General features: G+C 45.5%; 1 protein-coding gene across 1 annotated transcript; it reads left to right on the forward strand.

Annotated features, from left to right (window-relative positions):
• The first annotated feature begins 1546 nt into the window (after positions 1–1546).
• On the forward strand, positions 1547–3361 carry LOC125319316 (endogenous retrovirus group 3 member 1 Env polyprotein-like). The gene is made up of 2 exons (XM_048290429.1): positions 1547–2982; positions 3311–3361. The coding sequence occupies exon 1, from the start codon at positions 1588–1590 to the stop codon at positions 2920–2922; it is 1335 nt and encodes a 444-aa protein (XP_048146386.1). The 5' UTR covers positions 1547–1587; the 3' UTR covers positions 2923–2982; positions 3311–3361.
• Positions 3362–18054: the final 14693 nt, after the last annotated feature.

The raw sequence follows: 18054 nt of genomic DNA on the forward strand, positions 1-18054 counted from the left end.
AAAAGAAGCAGCAGTGGAAGAAGAGGTAAAAGTGATGGAAGTGAATCAACTTCCAACCAACACCACCACAACTGACACTATTCCACAAACTAACATTTTACCCACGCCCATTTTTACTGATCAGGAAAAACAAAAATTAGTTTTAATTGGAGCTAATGAGGATTCTCAAGGCCGCTGGTATTTACCAGATAAATGCCAAATTTTAAACAAAAATTTAACCCGAGAAATTCTACAAAATATCCCCCAAACCAATCATTGGGGTTCAAAGGCTCTGGCGGATCACTACCTCAGAACTTTTGGATGCATTGGTGTTTATGAAATAGCCAACCAAATAACACGGGACTGTGTAATCTGTCAAAAAGTTAACAAAAAGGTAATGAAAAAGAACACTGGCGGAGGAATTGAATTAGCAATCAGGCCTTTCCAAAACATTCAAATTGACTTTACAGAAATGCCTCCTGTCCAGAGGTGGAAATACCTATTGGCAATTGTTGATCACCTTACTCACTGGGTGGAAGCTATTCCAACTGTCAACGCTACAGCCCAGACAATGAGTAAGGTGATCCTCGAGCAAATTATTCCACGGTACGGGATAGTCCACCGAATAGACTCAGATCGAGGTACCCATTTTACCTCCCAAATTGTACAACAATTGGCTCAGCAATTAGGAACAAATTGGAGATTACACACCCCGTGGCATCCACAAAGCTCTGGGAGAGTGGAACGGATGAACCAGACAATCAAGAACACCCTCACAAAATTAATGCTGGAAACAAAATGGACCTGGGTAAAATGCCTTCCACTCGCTCTTCTTAGAATTAGAACGCAGCCAAGATCTGATTTGGGTTGTTCACCATACGAGATGTTGTATGGATTGCCCTACCTTGCTACACCACAAGAACTGAATGCAAAAGAGTGTGGAAACACCAATGTACAACAATATGTACAGCTAATTGCCAAAAATCTGGGGTTGCTAAAGGAAAGAGGTTTTCTTCCACAAACACCCCCACTTGATTTTAATTTACATCACATTAATCCAGGTGACTGGGTGTTAATAAAATCCTGGAAAGAAAAGTCATTAACCCCGTCTTGGGAAGGTCCATTTCAGGTCCAGCTAACCACCGAAACAGCTGTCCGAACATTTGAAAAGGGCTGGACACACGTCAAGAGAGTGAAGGGTCCGGTAGCACCACCAATTGAAGAAAAGAAACCTCCAGACAAACCATCAAACTGAACACCCTGTTTGAAAACTCCACTCAGCATCCCTCAGTCCAAGTTAATAAAACCCTGTACTCCCAGTTTATCCCCAGTTACACCCCGTTAATAAGTGCAGTTTATCCCCTGTTATACCGCGGTAATAAGTGCTATCTAAAAGTTGTTAAATTAAGTTGAAAATATTTAGCTGTTAATTCTGTTCCTTGTTATTCCCTTTTACAGACTCTGCCTTCACACAACCATATTGTCACATCAACTGTATAGTAAGGCTCCATTTGAAGCCAGCATTCTCTTTCCATAACAGTCCAATCAGACCCCAAATTTACGGGCATGATAACTCTAATCTCTGACAAGGCCAACCCCAAAATAACCATGAGTTTCCAGAAGCCTGAGATCACTGAAGAAGAACCAGCTGAAGGTGAGAAGCCTAAAGAAAGGACAAAAGAAGCAAAGATGACAAGCCCCACCAGCAGAGGCAACCCAAATGCTAACAACTGCTCCCGGGTCTGCCTAAAGGGGAAAGTGAGCAACATCCTGCTACTAAATGTCATCTGTCTCTGGGTCCTCTGGCCTCCCTTCACACAAGCAGCCGACAGCCGCTGTAACAAATGTTACAAGACGGTGTATCAGGCAGAAGGAAGCTCATTCCAAATCCGACACTTTTTCCGAGCACATACTTATGTTAATCCATCTTGTTACAACATAACAGAGCTGGGTATCTGCTCAGAAAAAGGTCACAAGTATTGGATTGGCAAAAACATTGGCACCCAAACACACAAGCAGAAGGGAGAGTGCCCCTCCCAAGACAATTGGCTCTGTTTCAATTTTAGATACATAACCAGGACAGAAGATTTGTTAAAAAGAAAGACCTATGACACCGACCTGATCCAAGAGGTGGTCATAGAAGAAAAAGAAAAGCAAAAAGAAAACAATCCTTTGATGTCAAGGAAAAACTTATTTATTGACCTGGCAGAAAGGATTGGAAAACAGCTAAATTTAACAAATTGCTGGGTGTGTGGAGGAACTTTAGAATCGGAAAGTTGGCCTTGGCGGGGAGTCAGTCTTGGACCCCCCGATTTACTCCGACTGAGTAATCTTTCCCCCACAACCCGACATGACAATGAAACCTGGCTGCTAAGCAATTCTGTTATTGGAGAAGAATGCATCTGGAGGAAAGGAAGAAAATTCTTAGAAGAAGTTGGTGAGACAATATGCAAAAGGTACCTGGTAACTGATGGGCAAAAACACTGGTGGATACCCCAAGAACCAGATATATTCTGGTCTGCAGAAAAGATTAAAAACAAAAATTGCATTTTTAATCCTGTTAAAAAACTCTGGCAGTGTTGGGATCAAGGAAATCCATACTCTGTCCTGCCACAAATTTCCAAATACTGGATCACAGCAGCAAGTGTACAACCCCACTTCTGGGAAGCACCACAAGACCTCTATTGGATCTGTGGTAACCGAGCTTACTCCAGCTTACCACCTCGCTGGAAAGGGAGCTGCACTCTTGGAGCCATTCAGCCAAACTTCTTCCTACTTGCTGAAAACGCTGGAGCCCACCTTGGAATCTCCCTTTATGACGAACTTTCCCGTACCAAAAGACATGTAATAGGGGGGACCCAGAGATGGGGAGAGGAAGAATGGCCAGCCGAGAGGATCCTAGAGACTTATGAACCTGCTACATGGGCACAGGATGGGAGCTGAGGGTACCGAACTCCCATCTACATGCTAAACCGGATCATCAGACTGCAAGCACTAATTGAGGTAATCACCAATGAGACCTCTCTTGCTCTTGAACTGCTTAACACACAGCAAGGGCAAACTCGAACAGCCGTGTACCAAAATCAGCTGGCATTGGACTATTTACTAGCAGAAGAAGGTGGAGTATGTGGAAAGTTTAACACCTCAGACTGCTGCATCCACATTGATGATCACGGTGAAGCCATCACCAAAATTACCCAAAACATCAGGAAACTAGCCCATGTTCCAGTGCAGAAATGGCAGCCCTTGATCACTTCTGAATGGTGGGAAAATATTTTCCAAGGACAATGGTGGAAGAAAGCTTTAATTATTGTTGGACTTTCCCTTACAGGACTTATTTTTCTCCCTTGTTTAATCCCTTGTTTCATCCGTTTAATCACCACTGTCGTCCAAAGCATGCCACTGATCCAAGACCTCTAAGGACAACAGCAGCATCCACCATCCACTCAAAAGATTATGTATATCAATAATAATAAGAAAACCAAAAAGGAAAGAAAAATTGCCCAGCAAGTGTGGGACAGTTTTAAACAGCTTGAATCCATCCCTGAAGAAGCTGCCCACCTTCACTTAAATGCAAAGACCAAAGATGCGAGCATAAGAGAAAAAGGGGGGACTTGTCATACATGAAATCCCTATTTGTGCTTGGTCTTTGCATATTAAGTGCTTTAATTAATTAACTTTGAGTTAATTATTTTTAAATTGAATGTTACAATTAACCCATCAGCCCAGGTACAAAAATCCAGTTCCATTATCAGTGTTTTCATTTGTTTAAAGTAGTTTATTAATAGAGTTGCACCCTTCCCAGTTAAAATTTTCCCAGTTAAAAATCACAAACTTGCCCCTTCTCAAACTTCAAACCACCTATACACCATAAGAGTTACCTTTCCTGTGTTTACTGTATACTTTTACAAGTGTTTTGAGATGTGTTGGACTTGCATTCTGATTCCAAGGCCAAAACCCCACCCAGTCTTAATAGCCAGCAGCTATTTTTAGCTACAGAGCCATTACTCTGCAGGCAAGCTCCATGGCAACCTGAATACCTGAATTTTAATGAAGGTATTGTATTCCCCTTATCTCAACTACTACCACCCCCCCTGACAACGATGAGCCATTGGTGGACGGAGATGATCCATCAAAGGGAAAGCACCAATCGCTTTGGACCAAAGGGGCGGGCTGTGGGCGGGCTATGGGCGGACTGGGGGCAGAGCAAAAACTATAAAAAGGACGAAGCCGAGAGGCAGGCTCTCTTCTTCTCTCTTTCCCCTCTTGCTCTCTCCAGACCAGCTGTGGGAGACGTCGGTGCTGGGGCATTCAAAGCCTTACCCCTTTTAAGGGGCTTTTAGTAATTTTTTTAAAGTCAGCCCAACACTGCAAGTTCTTTTTCTCTACCTGAGGTCTGGTGCTGTCTCAGCCAGAAGATCTCACATCCCTGCGCTCCTGGGGCATACCATCTACTGAGCCATAGGATCCCAAATTTTTATATTTTTCTAATTTCTGAAATTTTTCAGTTTTTCTGTTTTCAATAAATTAATCTTTTTAAGAGTTGTCTCATTTCTCACACTAAGCCAAGGAGGTGGTGAAAGTTTTGCTTAATCATATAATACCAAGGTTTGGGGTTCCTTTGGGTATGTCCTCGGACAGGGGACCACATTTTGTTGCAAATGTGATTCAAGAGGTTAGCCAGATTTTGGGAATTGCTTGGGATCTGCACACACCTTACAGACCCCAAGCAAGCGGTAAAGTGGAACGCATGAATGGGACCTTTAAGGCACAAATTAGCAAAATTTGTCAAGAGACATCCATGACATGGGTTCAAGCCTTGCCTATTGCTTTACTGAGGGTCCGCATTTAACCAAGGCAGAGGGATAACATCAGTCCCTATGAAATATTGTATGGCAGGCCATATCAAATTCCACATGTTCCAGGTGAAATTCACATGAGGGGAAAACTTGATTTGCAGAGATATCTAATGGCTTTAGGTTCTACTTTGCAGAAGCTCCAGAATTACATCGTGTTATCCAGACCCATAGGACTGGACACCCCTGCACATCCCTTTCAGCCTGGAGACTGGGTCTGTGTTAAGTGGTGGGACAGTGATCCTCTACAGGCCAAGTGGAGAGGACCATTCCAGATTTTGCTGACCACCCTCACCGCAGTCAGAGTTGCTGGCAAAGGACCCTGGATTCACTACTCCAGAGTTGAGAAGGCTTCTGCTCCTGAAACAACTGAGAAAAGAGAGACTGATACAAACAAAGATGATGTAGTTTAAATGATTTTTCCTGTGCTTATTATCTACACAGTTGGTAACCCTGGATCAGGTTTGGAACTAAATTTTGCATATGATTCTAGTCCAAAGTATATCCAAAGGCATTCATTTGGATACAAAACTAGTAATTGACATGTAAACTGAAGTGAAAAGATCAACAAAATTTGTTTACAATATAAGAATTAACTTAGATCTTACATTGGATAGCATTCAAAGCAGATTGTATCTTCCACACCCTGGTTTCATGGTTACCAAACTGACCCTGGACTAAAGATTGTTTATAATGATTGTAATTATAATTCTTGTTTATAGATATATACTGCTGTCAGACTCATATTATTAGTAGATATTTAGAATATTTGGAATAGAGTCTCGACAAGAGAGAGGCCTTGTCAAGCCTCTAAAGGGGGGGGAGATGATGCCTTAGCTTTTAACTTTTATATTTTTCAAATTCTGTACTGCTTGGTGTGTGACTGAAGTTTCTTGTAGCCTGTTAATTTCTGCTCTCTCATGCTAGGTAGACATAACAAAGCCTCTCCGGCCCTGCTTTCCAAGGACACCAAGACTGTCCTAGGCCAAAAGTATAAACCAAAGAGCTGCTAAGGGGAGGGGGGGGCAAGCTGATGGGGAAAACTGAAGCTTTAATTGGAGAATTAACCCTGTGTAGCCGGTTTGGTTTGTAACTGGGCGGAAACACCAATTTAGTGTAGTGGTTTGGTCCAAAATACTCATTACTGTTTATCTTCTGTGCGATAAGAATTAGGAGAAAGCAAAGCAGGCACAAAACTTGAAAGAATATAAAGAAGCTTATTAATAGACCTAAAAGAAGAAAAAAATCATACCACACCTTCAGAACTCTTCTCCTCCCCCCACCTTTCTCCCTTCTCCAAGTGGCAATGTAAAAAGACAACCCTTGAGATGTTTAGTCTGTTTACCACTTCCATAATAACCTTCTTCAGTCCATTTAGGAAGAGGAGTCTCTCTGCTCACATGTGAGTCGCTTCCCCCAACTTGCAGCTTTTCCCACAACTGCTTTCGAGGGTCCACTCTTGAAGTTTTTTGGGGTACAATTCTAAGGTTGAGCCATTCAGAAACAAAAGTTCTCTTCACCCATCTCTGGGAGCATTTTCATCTCTAAGAACAGAGGCCCTTCTCCTTCCCTGGGAGCAAAGGGTCTTCCTCATCTTCATTGTTAGGACTATCTCTGGGAGCATCTCTAGGAACTGAGGTTTTCTCCTTTCCCATTTGGAGCAAAAGTCCTCATTGCTTCCATCTCTCCCTGTTCAAACTTCTCATGAAATTACAGCTGCTTCAGCATCTGCCTATCTCAGCACAGGTGCTTTTGCTCACAAGTACGAGTTGAACACTCCACCCCCCATATCTTCATGAAATTACAACGGGTACTCTGATATATCATAGCTTTACAACAGAATTTCAGCTTTAAGCATCTCCTCTTTCTCTTCCCTCAGGTTTTCAGCTCTTCACAGCAATAAAAGGGTTAATCTCACCTAGGCCTTGCAGCTGGAATGAAGCTTATCGCTGTTGGTCACATGACCACTGGACATCGGGTGCCGATTTTGCTGAATCTTGGCCACGGGGGGGGGGCAGCCGAGCCGCTCTGGCTGCCCACAGCCCTGCTGGGGGCGGGGGTTCTGTGGGTGGGGGTTCTGCGGGTGGAACAGGGCCCATCGGCTCCAGGATGGCCGTGGCCCAGCCCGGCCCGGCCTGAACAGGGCCTGGGCCGGGCCTCCTGGCCCCCGCACGGGCCCGCAGCCACCTGCCCCAGAACCAGAAACGAGACAGAGAGACTCTGCCTCGGAGTTTCCTACTCTTAAGTGTGAATCACAGAGGCGGTCACAACTTTAAGTGGCCTAAAGAATTGTCCATATTCAAACTGGCCATCTGATAGGTTCTGTCAGATCATAGAGGAAGCTGTAAGCACCCCTTTGCAAGAACATCACTTCCAGGACTATGCTTGCTAACCCATGACACCCTGCTATGCAAATGAACCAAACCTATAAAAGGGTGAAGAACTCGTGACCTGGGGTCCATCTTGGGGTCCATTTTGAGAATAGCTTCAGAGTCCCCGGGGGTACCTTTGAAGGCCTTTCAAATAAATACCTACTTTTATTCCCTTATTCCTGTCTAGTCTCTGTTTCTGGGAGGCCTCTTAAGGAATCACCAGCACCTCAATATCTTTCTTGCAGTGAGGGGCCCAGAAGTGGACACAGGACTCGAGGTGCAGCCTCACCAGTTGTCTTGGGGTGACTTTGTGATGTATATTCCCTATCGCTGCCCCATGCCCAGAAATTAATTTTGTGCCTTTCGGTGTCTTTAAACTGAGCCTGAGAGGGGGGGAGGAAAACCTGAGCAAAACTTCTTCAAAGCAGTTTGCTGCTTGTTCAAGGTCACACAGAGATAGAGACTTTTTTTCAGCTGCGGCAGCAGAGGGAGAGTGGGGAAAGCACCCGGCTTGGTTTAGGCCAGTTTTTTCAGCTCCTTTTTCTTTCTCCGGAGAGAGACAGAGAGTTGAACTTTTGTTTTCCTGGGACTTTGTTTTTTTCCTTTTTCTCTGCTGGACTGTTTCAACATCAGACTACATCGGGAGGAATTTCCACCAAGGCCTTGGCCCTGGAGGTGGGCCCACCACCCCGTCCCAGCTCCAAGGAGGGGGAGAGAGAGAGATCTATGGAAGGACTCTGAAATTTTCCCAGGTTTCTCTCAGCAGAGTGAGAGGTTTTATTATTTAGCATTATTATCCCCTTTCCTGTGTGTTTGTTAAAGAAATAGTTTTTATCTCTTTCACTTTCCTTCGAGGAACATTTATTTTTTTCCCGAACCTGGTGGGGGAGGGCTGGTTGTAACCTGCCTTCTCTCAGAGGATATATTTCTAGATTTGGCCAAACCGGCACACCAGTGCTGAGTACAAAGGAAAAATCACTTCCTTGGTCCAGCTGGCCACACTATTTTTGATACAGGCCAGGATGCCATTGGCCTTCTTTGCCACCTGGGCACATACTGGCTCATGTTCAGCCAGCTGTCAACCCAGGCCATAGTGCTGCATGGGGTTGTTTTGATCCAAGCGCAGGACCTGGCAATTTGCCTTATTGAACCTCATACTGTTGGTCTTGATTCATCTATACAGCCAGTCCAGATGCCTCTGCAGAGCCTTCCTACCCTCCAGAAGATCAACACTCCTGCCCAACTTGGTGTCATTTGAGAACGTACTGAGCATGTGCTTGATCCCCTCATCCAAATTATCAATAAAGATATTAAACAGGACTGGCCCCAACACTGAGCCTTGGGGAACACCACTAGTGACTGGCTGCCAACTGGATGTAGCACCATTCACCACCACTCTTTGAACCCAGACACCAGAAAGTTTTTAACGCAGTGAAGAGTGTACCTGTCCAACCCATGGCCTGCAGCTTCTCCAGGAGAATGCCATGGGAGAGAGTTGTCAGAGACTGAAATATTATAGTTTATGACTTAAACATTTTCTTAAAGGACTTTTAAAACTATATTACAAAAGCTGCAGAGAAGACTATCGCACCCTGAATGGGGCCCTGAATGAGGCCTTACACTGCTCGCTGATGAAAATAAGATAAAGTAACAACTCAGGGCTGAGGACATTCACGAAGCACAAGCTTAACACCTCCAAGGTGGAGACCACAGCCCCGGGGCTATCAGCTGCCAGGCTCGAACAGACCCTTGCACCAAAAGGGTGGAGGGAGGAGAGGCTTTGGGTATCTTGGAGAAGCCTCTGGTCAGAGGCGCAGTGACTGCCCATCCTCCACTCTGCAGAGGAGCCCAGCTGAGGGGTCCTCACTGGGGGGGAGGAAGCTTATCCACAGCAGAAGGGGGTGACATGGCCCATCACAGGGGCCCCCCTCAAAGGGGTCCCCAGACTCTGCACCAGAGCACCAGAGATGATGCAACAGACCCTCAGTGTTGCAAGGGACAGTGTCAAGCTAGCCCCTGCAAGAGAGGCATGTGGGCGTTCCCACCTGGCCCAAAGCATATATTAATGCACGGGATTCTGTACTCTTTGGCGTGTGGTGTGGCGGCGTGTGGCAGTGCGGCCACAGTGGCGACAGGGGACCCTCACCACCAGAAGACCAGATGGAGGGGAGCAATGAGATGCCGTTGGGACCCTCGGATGGGTGATATGCTTCCACCTAACTCCTGTCATCTCTTCCTGTCCCCCCAACCCCCCATGCACACTTCTTTTTTCTTTCTTTCTTTCTTTTCTCTTTCCTTCTCTTTGCCTCTACTTTTAAATAAAATGCATCCATTTTTTGGCATCAATATCTAACCTCATTTGGTTTTAATCTTGTTTCTGGGAATATTTTGAACCTTCTAAGTTCTTTCCGGTTTATGCACAAAGACTTAGCTGTCTTTGCTTTTCTGGGTTTAAACTGGATCGTAACAAGAGTATCAAAGGCTTTGCTGAAGTCCAGGTAAACAATATCCACAGCCTTTCCCTCATCCACTAGGCAGGTCACATGGTCATAAAAGGAGATCAGGTTGGTCAAGCAGGACCTGCCTTTCATGAACCCATGCTGCCTGGGCCTGATCCCCTGGTTGTCCTGCATGTGCTGCATGATCGCACTTAAGATAATCTGTTCCATACCCTTCCCAGGCACAGAGGTCAGGCTGACAGTCCTGAAGTTCCCCAGATCCTCCTTCCAATCCTTCTTGTAGATGGACATCAAATTAGCCAACCTCTAGTCATCTGGGACCTCCCCGGTTAACTGGGACTGATGATAAATGATGGAGAGTGGCTTGGTGATCTCTTCAGTACCCTCAGGTGAATCCCATCAGGCCCCATAGACTTGTGAGTTTCTAAGTGGCAGAGCAGGTCACTAACTGCTTCCTCCTGGATTTCAGGGGATCTATTCTGCTCTCTGTCCCTGTCTACCAGCTTGGGGGAGTGGTTGCCCTGAGGATAACTGGTCTTCATTAAAGACTGAGGCAAAGAAGTCATTAAGCACCTGAGCCTTTTTCTCATTCTTGGTGACAGTGTTCCTCGCCCTTGCGTCCAATGAAGGATGGAGATTTTCCTTGGCCCTCCTTTTGTTGTTAATGTGTTTATAAAAATACTTTTGATTATCTTTTGCTACAGTATCCAGATTGAGTTCTAGCTGAGCTTTTGCTCCTCTAATTTTCTCTCTGCATGACCTAATGACATCCTTGTATTCTTCCTGAGTTGCCTGCCCCTTTTTCCAAAGGTCATAAACTCTCTTTTTTCCCTGAGTTCTAGTGAAAGCTCCCTGTCAAGCCAGGCTGGTCTTCTTCCCCCCTGGCTTGTCTTTAGGCACATAGGGATGGCCTGCTCCTACGCCTTTAAGATTTCCATCTTAAAGTATGTCCAGACTTCCTGGACCCTTTTGTTATTAAGGACTGTTTCCCAGGGGACTCTCTTAACCTCTGGAAGTCCAAGGTAGAGGTTTTGTTGACCACCTTCCCTACTTGACCAAGAATTGAAAACTCTTATCATTTTGTGGTTGCTGTGGCCAAGATGGCCTCTAACCAGCACATCTCCCACCAGCCCTTCTCTGTTCGTAAACAGCAGGTCTAGGGGGACACTGCACCGGTAGGCTCAATTACCAGCTGTGTCAGGAAGTTCTCTTCCACACATTCCAAGAACCTCCTAGACTGCCTCCTCTCTGTTGTGTTGAGTTTCCAGCAGATATCTAGCAAGTTAAAGTCTCCCACAAGAACATGGCCTGGCGATTGTGAAACATCAGCCAGACACTTGTAAAATACTTCATCTGCGTCTCCATCCTGGTTGGGTGGTCTATAACAGACTCCCACCAGGATGTCAGCCTTGCTGGCCTTCCCCCTCATTCGCACCCATAGGCACCCAACTTTACCATCACTATCCTTGAGCTCTATACAGTCAAAACACTCCCTAATGTACAGAGCCATTCCACCCCCTCTCCTTCCTTGCCTGTCCCTTCTGAAGAGCTTGTAGCCATTCATTGCATTCCACCCCATTTCCCTGATGGTGACTACGTTGTAGCTTTCCTGCTGCACAATGGCTTCCAGCTCCTCCTGTTTATTACCCATACTGCTGCATTGGTGTAGATGAGCTTCAGCTGGACTATCGATTTCACCCCCAACTCTGGCCTGCCGCCCCCAGGCTCATCTCTATTGCCAGGAGGCTGCAGTCAAACATGAAAACCTTCCAGTTGTTAGCACATACCCAATTATTTACAAACAAAATCAGGTGCCCTATTACAAAGACTTAGACTATACTATAGTCAGAGAATTGTGCAGATTGGTACAGGAAGGTGGTGTGTCTTCTCATCATGTATCAGGTTACTTAGACTCCATAAGTAATACGTATGTACTTACACCTAATGATTGGAAAAACCTAATGAAAATGATCTTAACCATAACACAATATATGGTTTGGGTCTCAGATTACCGTGATGGTTGCATGGCTCAGACCAGAGCTCTGCAGCGATGGGAACCCCCTATCCTTGTGTCCTGGGGTGACTTTATGATGTGTATCCCATGTCACTGCTCTATGCCCAGAAATTAACTTTGTGCCTTTCTATGCCTCTAAACTGAGCCTGAGAGGGGGAAGGAAAAACTGAGCAAAACTTTCTCAAAGCAGTTTGCAGCTTGTTCAAGGTCACACACAGATAGCAGTTTTTTCCCAGCTGCCGCAGGGGAGCGAGGAGGCACCCAGCTTGCTGCTTTCCAGTCAGCTTTTGGCCAGTTTTTTTTGAGTTTCCTTTTCTCCGGAGAGAGACTGAGAGTTGAACTTTGCTTTTCCTTCCCTGGAATTTCAGATTTTCTCCCTTTTCTACTGGACTGCTTTCAACCTCAGAGCACATCAGGAGGACTTTCCACCGGGCACAGAGGGCCTGGCCCTGGGCCAAGCCCCAGCTCCAAGGAGACCAAAGGGAGGACTCTAACACTTTTTCCCAGGTTTTTTCTCCACAGAGAGAGATTTTATTATTTAGCATTATTTTCCTTTTCCTGTGTGTTTGGTAAATAAATAGTTTTATCTCCTTCACTTTCCTTCGAGGAAAATTTATTTTTCCCGAACCTGGTGGAGGAGGGGTGGTTGCGCCTTCTCTCAGAGGATATATTTCTAAATTTGGCCAAACTGGAACACCTTGTTATTCAGCTAACAGGTGACGGTGCGTACTCAAATTCCAGAACACATATGACCTATCTTCGCAATATTTATGACATTACTGCCAAGATCACTATGAGAGCAATCTGACAGCTGCCAGGAACAGGCAGGGATTCTAACATCTCTTATACTAAAATCTAACAGGGTCCGACGGAACTGTATACTCAGTTTCTAGATAGGCTGCAGGCTGCACTCTCTCAACAGGTTGATAATCATGACCCGTGGGTGTCGGGGTCCCTCCCCCCTGCCATGTAGCCCTGGGAGAGGGGCCCTGAGGGGAGAGAGACGGGGTTTCCCCAGCCCCTGGTCAGCCTCGTTCCCCATTGGTTGGTTTGTGTTCTGCTGCGCGGGCAAGGACCCTCGGATCCCGTGATTGAGGAGTTCCTCGGCAGAGCCCGGCCATGCGGCTGGAGAAATAAACATCTCTGAAACATAGAAAAAGTTCTTAAACAACCATGAAACGAAATGTTTCAGTTTTTTTTGAGCTTGAATCAAGCTAAAATTTACAAATCGTTGTTCAAGAATCTTTTTAAGATAAATGTCCATATGCGGCTCTGAGAGCCAAGAGTCTTCCCACGATTCCTCCATTGTTTAGATATGGAAGAGCAAAATAAAAACAAGAAGAGGAATCCACAGTTTCTAGAATTTACTCACAAATCAGTCTCTGTAGGGATCAGGGATCATTCTGCTCACAATTCGCCACCATTTTGTTACAGTGTGGATACTGTAACACGATGTACCAAACAGGAGGCAGTGGAAAAGAAATATATATGAACAGATTCTTGCTAGATGTTTCAGAGATGTTTATTTCTCCAGCCGCATGGCCGGGCTCTGCCGAGGAACTCCTCAATCATGGGATCCGAGTGTCCTTGCCTGCGCAGCGGAACACAAAACAACCAGTGGGGAACAAACCTGACCAGGGGCTGGGGAAACCCCGTCTCTCTCCCCTCAGGGCCCCTCTCCCAGGGCTACATGGCGGGGGGAAGGGACCACAACACGTGGGGTTTTCTGTTGCGACAACTCGTGTACAAAAGTGCAAATGATGATTGTAAGAAGGCACTTTTAACTTGTGATCTAGTAGAGATGGTTAGAGCCTGTCAGAACATGGCTTCCCTGTCCCATAACAATGCCTCCTTTGCCGAAGCATACCCTACTCATTTACGGGGGCCGCAGGAGGGTAGCTGTTATCAGTGTGGTTTTGTAATCACTTTAGGAAACAATGCCCTCTACTTCTGTGTAAATCTAAATCTCCTTCTGCTAGGCTTCCTCCTACTGTTTGTCCCTGATGCAAAAAAGGAAGACATTCGGCTAAGGAATGCCATTCTCGCCCTATTGCAGAGGGTCAGCCCATAATGTCGGGAAACCAACAGCGAGGGGCATGCTCGTGCGCCCCGCAGAATCAAACAAATGTGAAGCACGGCCTCTGGCAAGCCAGCTTGTCCCCGCAATCTCTGAAGTGCAGGACTGGACCTGGTCTCCAGCCAGTCAGTGACACTTGAGACAACCTCGGTCCATTTAGTTCCTGCAGGGGTCTGGGGACCTATTGGCAACAATATGCATGCTTTGCTAATAGGACGTTCTTCTACCACTAAACTAGGACTTTTTGTGCTACCTGGTTTCATTGATTCTGACTTTGAAGGTGAGATACAAATTATGTTCTGGACGCCCAAGCCACCTTGCTCTATACCCGCAGGCCAGCATTTGGCACAGCTTGTTCCATTTTCCAGCACAACCCCGGGCGGAAAAGGTAAGCGTGGAACTGGTGGCTTTGGCAGCACTGGCCAGCTTCAAATTTTTTGGACAAGTGCCATCACAGCAGCTCAGCCAACCATGGTACGTACTATAGATGGGAAAAAATTCAAAGGACTTGTTGATACCAGAGCTGACGTCTCAATTATTAAAAGCACTGACTGGCCCAGTTACTGGCCCACAGTTGACCCTGCCTCAACTCTGATTGGGGTAGGAGGGCTGCAACACCCTAGACAAAGTGCTCACCTTCACCTTATTCTTGGCCCAGATGGGCAAACTGTGCCATTCATTGCTCCAGTACCATGCACACTGTGGGGACAGGATGTCTTGGGCCAACTTGGAACCATTGTAAGCATTGACTGAGATTCACGTAAAGATCTTTTTCATAGGGGCCACTGATCAGCCATTCCGAACACAGATACTGAACATATATAAACTCATATGGAAAACAAATTACCCTGTCTGGGTCTCTCCATGGCAGGAATGGCTACAAAACCTATGGGGAATTATAAGAGAGAATTGGATTGTGAGCTGTAAAACCTGCCTGCAGAGGCACATAGCAGCACAAAGGAGCACATGGTGGCAAAGAGAGGCTTGTCTCCACCGGACCCTGGGGGGAGGAAGTGTCACACTGCAGACCCCTACGGAGAGTAGCCTGCCAGGAGCTGACGGATAGGTGAACAGCGAGTGATCATCCCATAGAAGAAAGTGTGTTGCTGATGTGGCAACACGGGATAGGTCACGTAGTGAGAACTGCCATATAAGGAAATACTGTGCCTTAGAAAAGTGTATAAAACCAGCTCATTCCTTTGAATAAATGATTCAGATTCCCTGCCAGTCTGGGTCCGTGATTCAATCGCCAACAAAGCCTACAGCAACTCGTAGATGAACAACTGTCTCTTGGGCACCTTCAGCCATCCTCTAGCCCTTGGAACAATCCTGTATTTTGCATCCCCAAGAAAAGTGGTAAATGGCGACTGTTACATGACTTGCGGGAGGTAAATGCAGTCATTGAGCCCATGGGTGCCTTGCAACCTGGACTTCCCTCTCCTGCGATGATACATCTTGATTGGCCCCTTGTTGTCATAGACTTGAAAGACTGCTTTTTTACCATTCCCTTGCACCTTGACGATGCACCTTGTTTTGCCTTTTCAGTGCCCACCCTAAATCATGCAGAGCTGATGAAAAGGTTTCACTGGACAGTTTTGCCGCAAGGCATGTGCAACAGCCCAACTATATGCCAGAGGGTGGTGGACCTTACTCTGCAACCTGTGCGCTGCCAATTTCCTGATGCAACCATATACCACTACATGGACAATATTTTACTTGCAGCTAAAGACCATTCTGTTTTGTGTTCCATACAGGTGGCTGTCGTTCAGGCAGTTTAAGCAGCTGGCTTGGTTGTTGCACCTGAGAAAATGCAGCAGCAGGCCCCGTGGCATTACCTAAGGCGGAAAATTACTCAGCAGACTATCTGCCCTCAGCCACTAAAGCTTTGTGTTAAAGATAACTTGACCTTAAATGATTTGCAGAAATTACTAGGTATTACTGTATCCTGCAGCCGTAGGGAGGAGAGGAGAGAAGATCCAGCAGGCAGGAATTGTGCAGCAAGATTGATTTATTTAATTATTTCACAAACTCTTTTATAGACTTTTTTCTTCATAGTCTAGTTGGACAAAGGATCAGCCATCCCCTGGGTTGATTCGCTAGAAATCCTAAACATTCATTGTCAAAATATTTTTCTACTGTACCATAAACATAGTTCTACAAGGTTCAGGTGTTCATAGTTTACAGAACTTCCGCAAATATCTTTGTTATCTTCGTGAGAGAGAAAAGTATCTCATGGGCTTAGAAAGCAGCAAGAAAAATTCTTGCTAGCAGCGATATTGTATCCACAACTAGGTTCCCTGAATTGGTTACATCCCATTCCAGGTTTATCCACAGAGCTTTTGTATCCCCTATTTGATTTACTCAGAGGTGACCCTGCTCTTAATTTTCCCCAACAGCTCACTCCAGAGACTAAAAAGGCCCTTGAGCATTGTGCTCAGGAACTGGAAAAGCGCCATAAACCATTTCTAAAACCCATTTCTCTTGCCAAAGTAGCTAGTAAATTTCAACTTTTTTGCAGTTTTGTTTCAGTGTTTTGCTGATGACAATGATCCCTTGCATGTGCTGGAGTGGCTATTTCTACCTCATACAGCAACAAAGACTGTATGGACTGTTAATGACATGTTTGTGCAGTTGATTATGAAAGGCAGCAGATGCTCAATGGCCGGGACCCACATGTAATCTATGTGCCTGCTAACAAAGAAAACTTGTCATGGTTGTTGTCAGAGGACACTAACTTGCAGATTGCACTTGCAGGCTTTTCAGGACAGTTGATTATCCACTACCCTTCACACCGCCTGTGGACGGAGGTGGGTAGCCTCCCCTTATATGCAAAATGCCACTTGTCTTGGGGTGACCTTATGATGTGTATCCCATATCGCTGCCTATGCCCAGAAATTAATTTTTGGGCCTTTCTATGCCTCTAAACTGAGCCTGAGAGGGGGAAGGAAAAAAACTGAGCAAAACTTTCTCAAAGCAGTTTGCAGCTTGTTCAAGGTCACAAAAAGATAGCAGGTTTTTTTTTCCTCAGCTGGGGCAGGGGAGTGAGGAAGCACCCGGCTTACTGCTTTCCAGTCAGCTTTTGGCCAGTTTTTCCAGTTTCTTGTTCCCCGGAAAGAGACTGAGAGTTGAACTTTTCCTTCTCTGGAATTTTGGATTTTCTCCCTTTTCCACTGGACTACTCGATTGCTGTAACATCAGAGCACATTGGGAGGACTTTCCACCGGGCACAGAGGGCCTGGCCCTGGCCCAAGCCCCAGCTCCGAGGAAACCAAAGGGAGGACTCTAACGCTTTCCCAGGTTTTTCCTCTACAGTGAAAGATTTTACCATTTAACATTATTTTCCTTTCCCGTGTGTTTGTTAAATAAATAGTTTTATCTTCTTCACTTTCCTTCGAGGAAAATCTATTTTTTCCCGAACCTGGTGGGGGGAGGGGTGGTTGTGCCTTCTCTCAGAGGATATATTTCTAAATTTGGCCAAACCGGAACAAATTTAGTGGAGCCCAACTGTGTGGCTCGAAAGAAAGTGAAAAAACCCCTGTGCTAATTACATTTTGGTTTAAATTTACTTATTCTGTGTTGGGGTAAAGTAGTCACCATGCTGGTTGAGTTCATAATGTCTCTCTGGCTCGATGTACTCATGTCTTTCTGGTCCTTAGGCTTCATTGAGGTACTAGTGCTTTTTTGGTCCCTAGGGTTGTTTCCCTATCCACAACTTGCTCCAATCTTGTCCTTGATATGTAAATTTTACAGAGAAGGGAGACGAATCAGGATTTCTATTTTGCTGTGCTCAGTGATAATGATTTATAAGAAGTTCATGGAGGTACAGGCAGCTGGTCAAGGTGTGTATAAGTGGTTTCTCCGTCCTAACCCCAGTCCTAGCTTCAGTAGCCTGTTTTGGGAATTTATTAGTAATTGCACCCAGATTGTTAGAGGAGGAGGAGTCAGGGTTTCCCTTCCCTTTAAATTTGATAGGTTATCTTTTGAGAATGTTCAGTATCCCCTGGATGTTAAAGAGACCACCCTCCTGGTATTTAATCTGGTAATCTTCCTCTATATGATTCACAGCTTCTCTAGAATAAGAGCTCAGATTTCCAGGGTGACTGCCGAGACACCTGACCCAGAGGTGGAAAATCCTGAGTGGTGTGGGGAATGGGAGGTCATCGGCCAAACCCTAAAGAAATTCTCTGACCCAATAGTTTGGGATTTCCCGTCTGAACAAATTCAGAAACCAGCTGAGGTGGGAAAATATCTGAAAGAGAAATATAATGACAATTCTAATGAGAACAAGCTCCTTGCA

This window comes from Corvus hawaiiensis, chromosome W, assembly GCF_020740725.1.
Source record: "Corvus hawaiiensis isolate bCorHaw1 chromosome W, bCorHaw1.pri.cur, whole genome shotgun sequence".
Taxonomy (NCBI): domain Eukaryota; kingdom Metazoa; phylum Chordata; class Aves; order Passeriformes; family Corvidae; genus Corvus; species Corvus hawaiiensis.

Coding starts and splice junctions, on each gene's coding strand:
- LOC125319316 (XM_048290429.1), top strand. CDS start 1,588: ATGAGTTTCCAGAAGCCTGAGATCACTGAAGAAGAACCAGCTGAAGGT.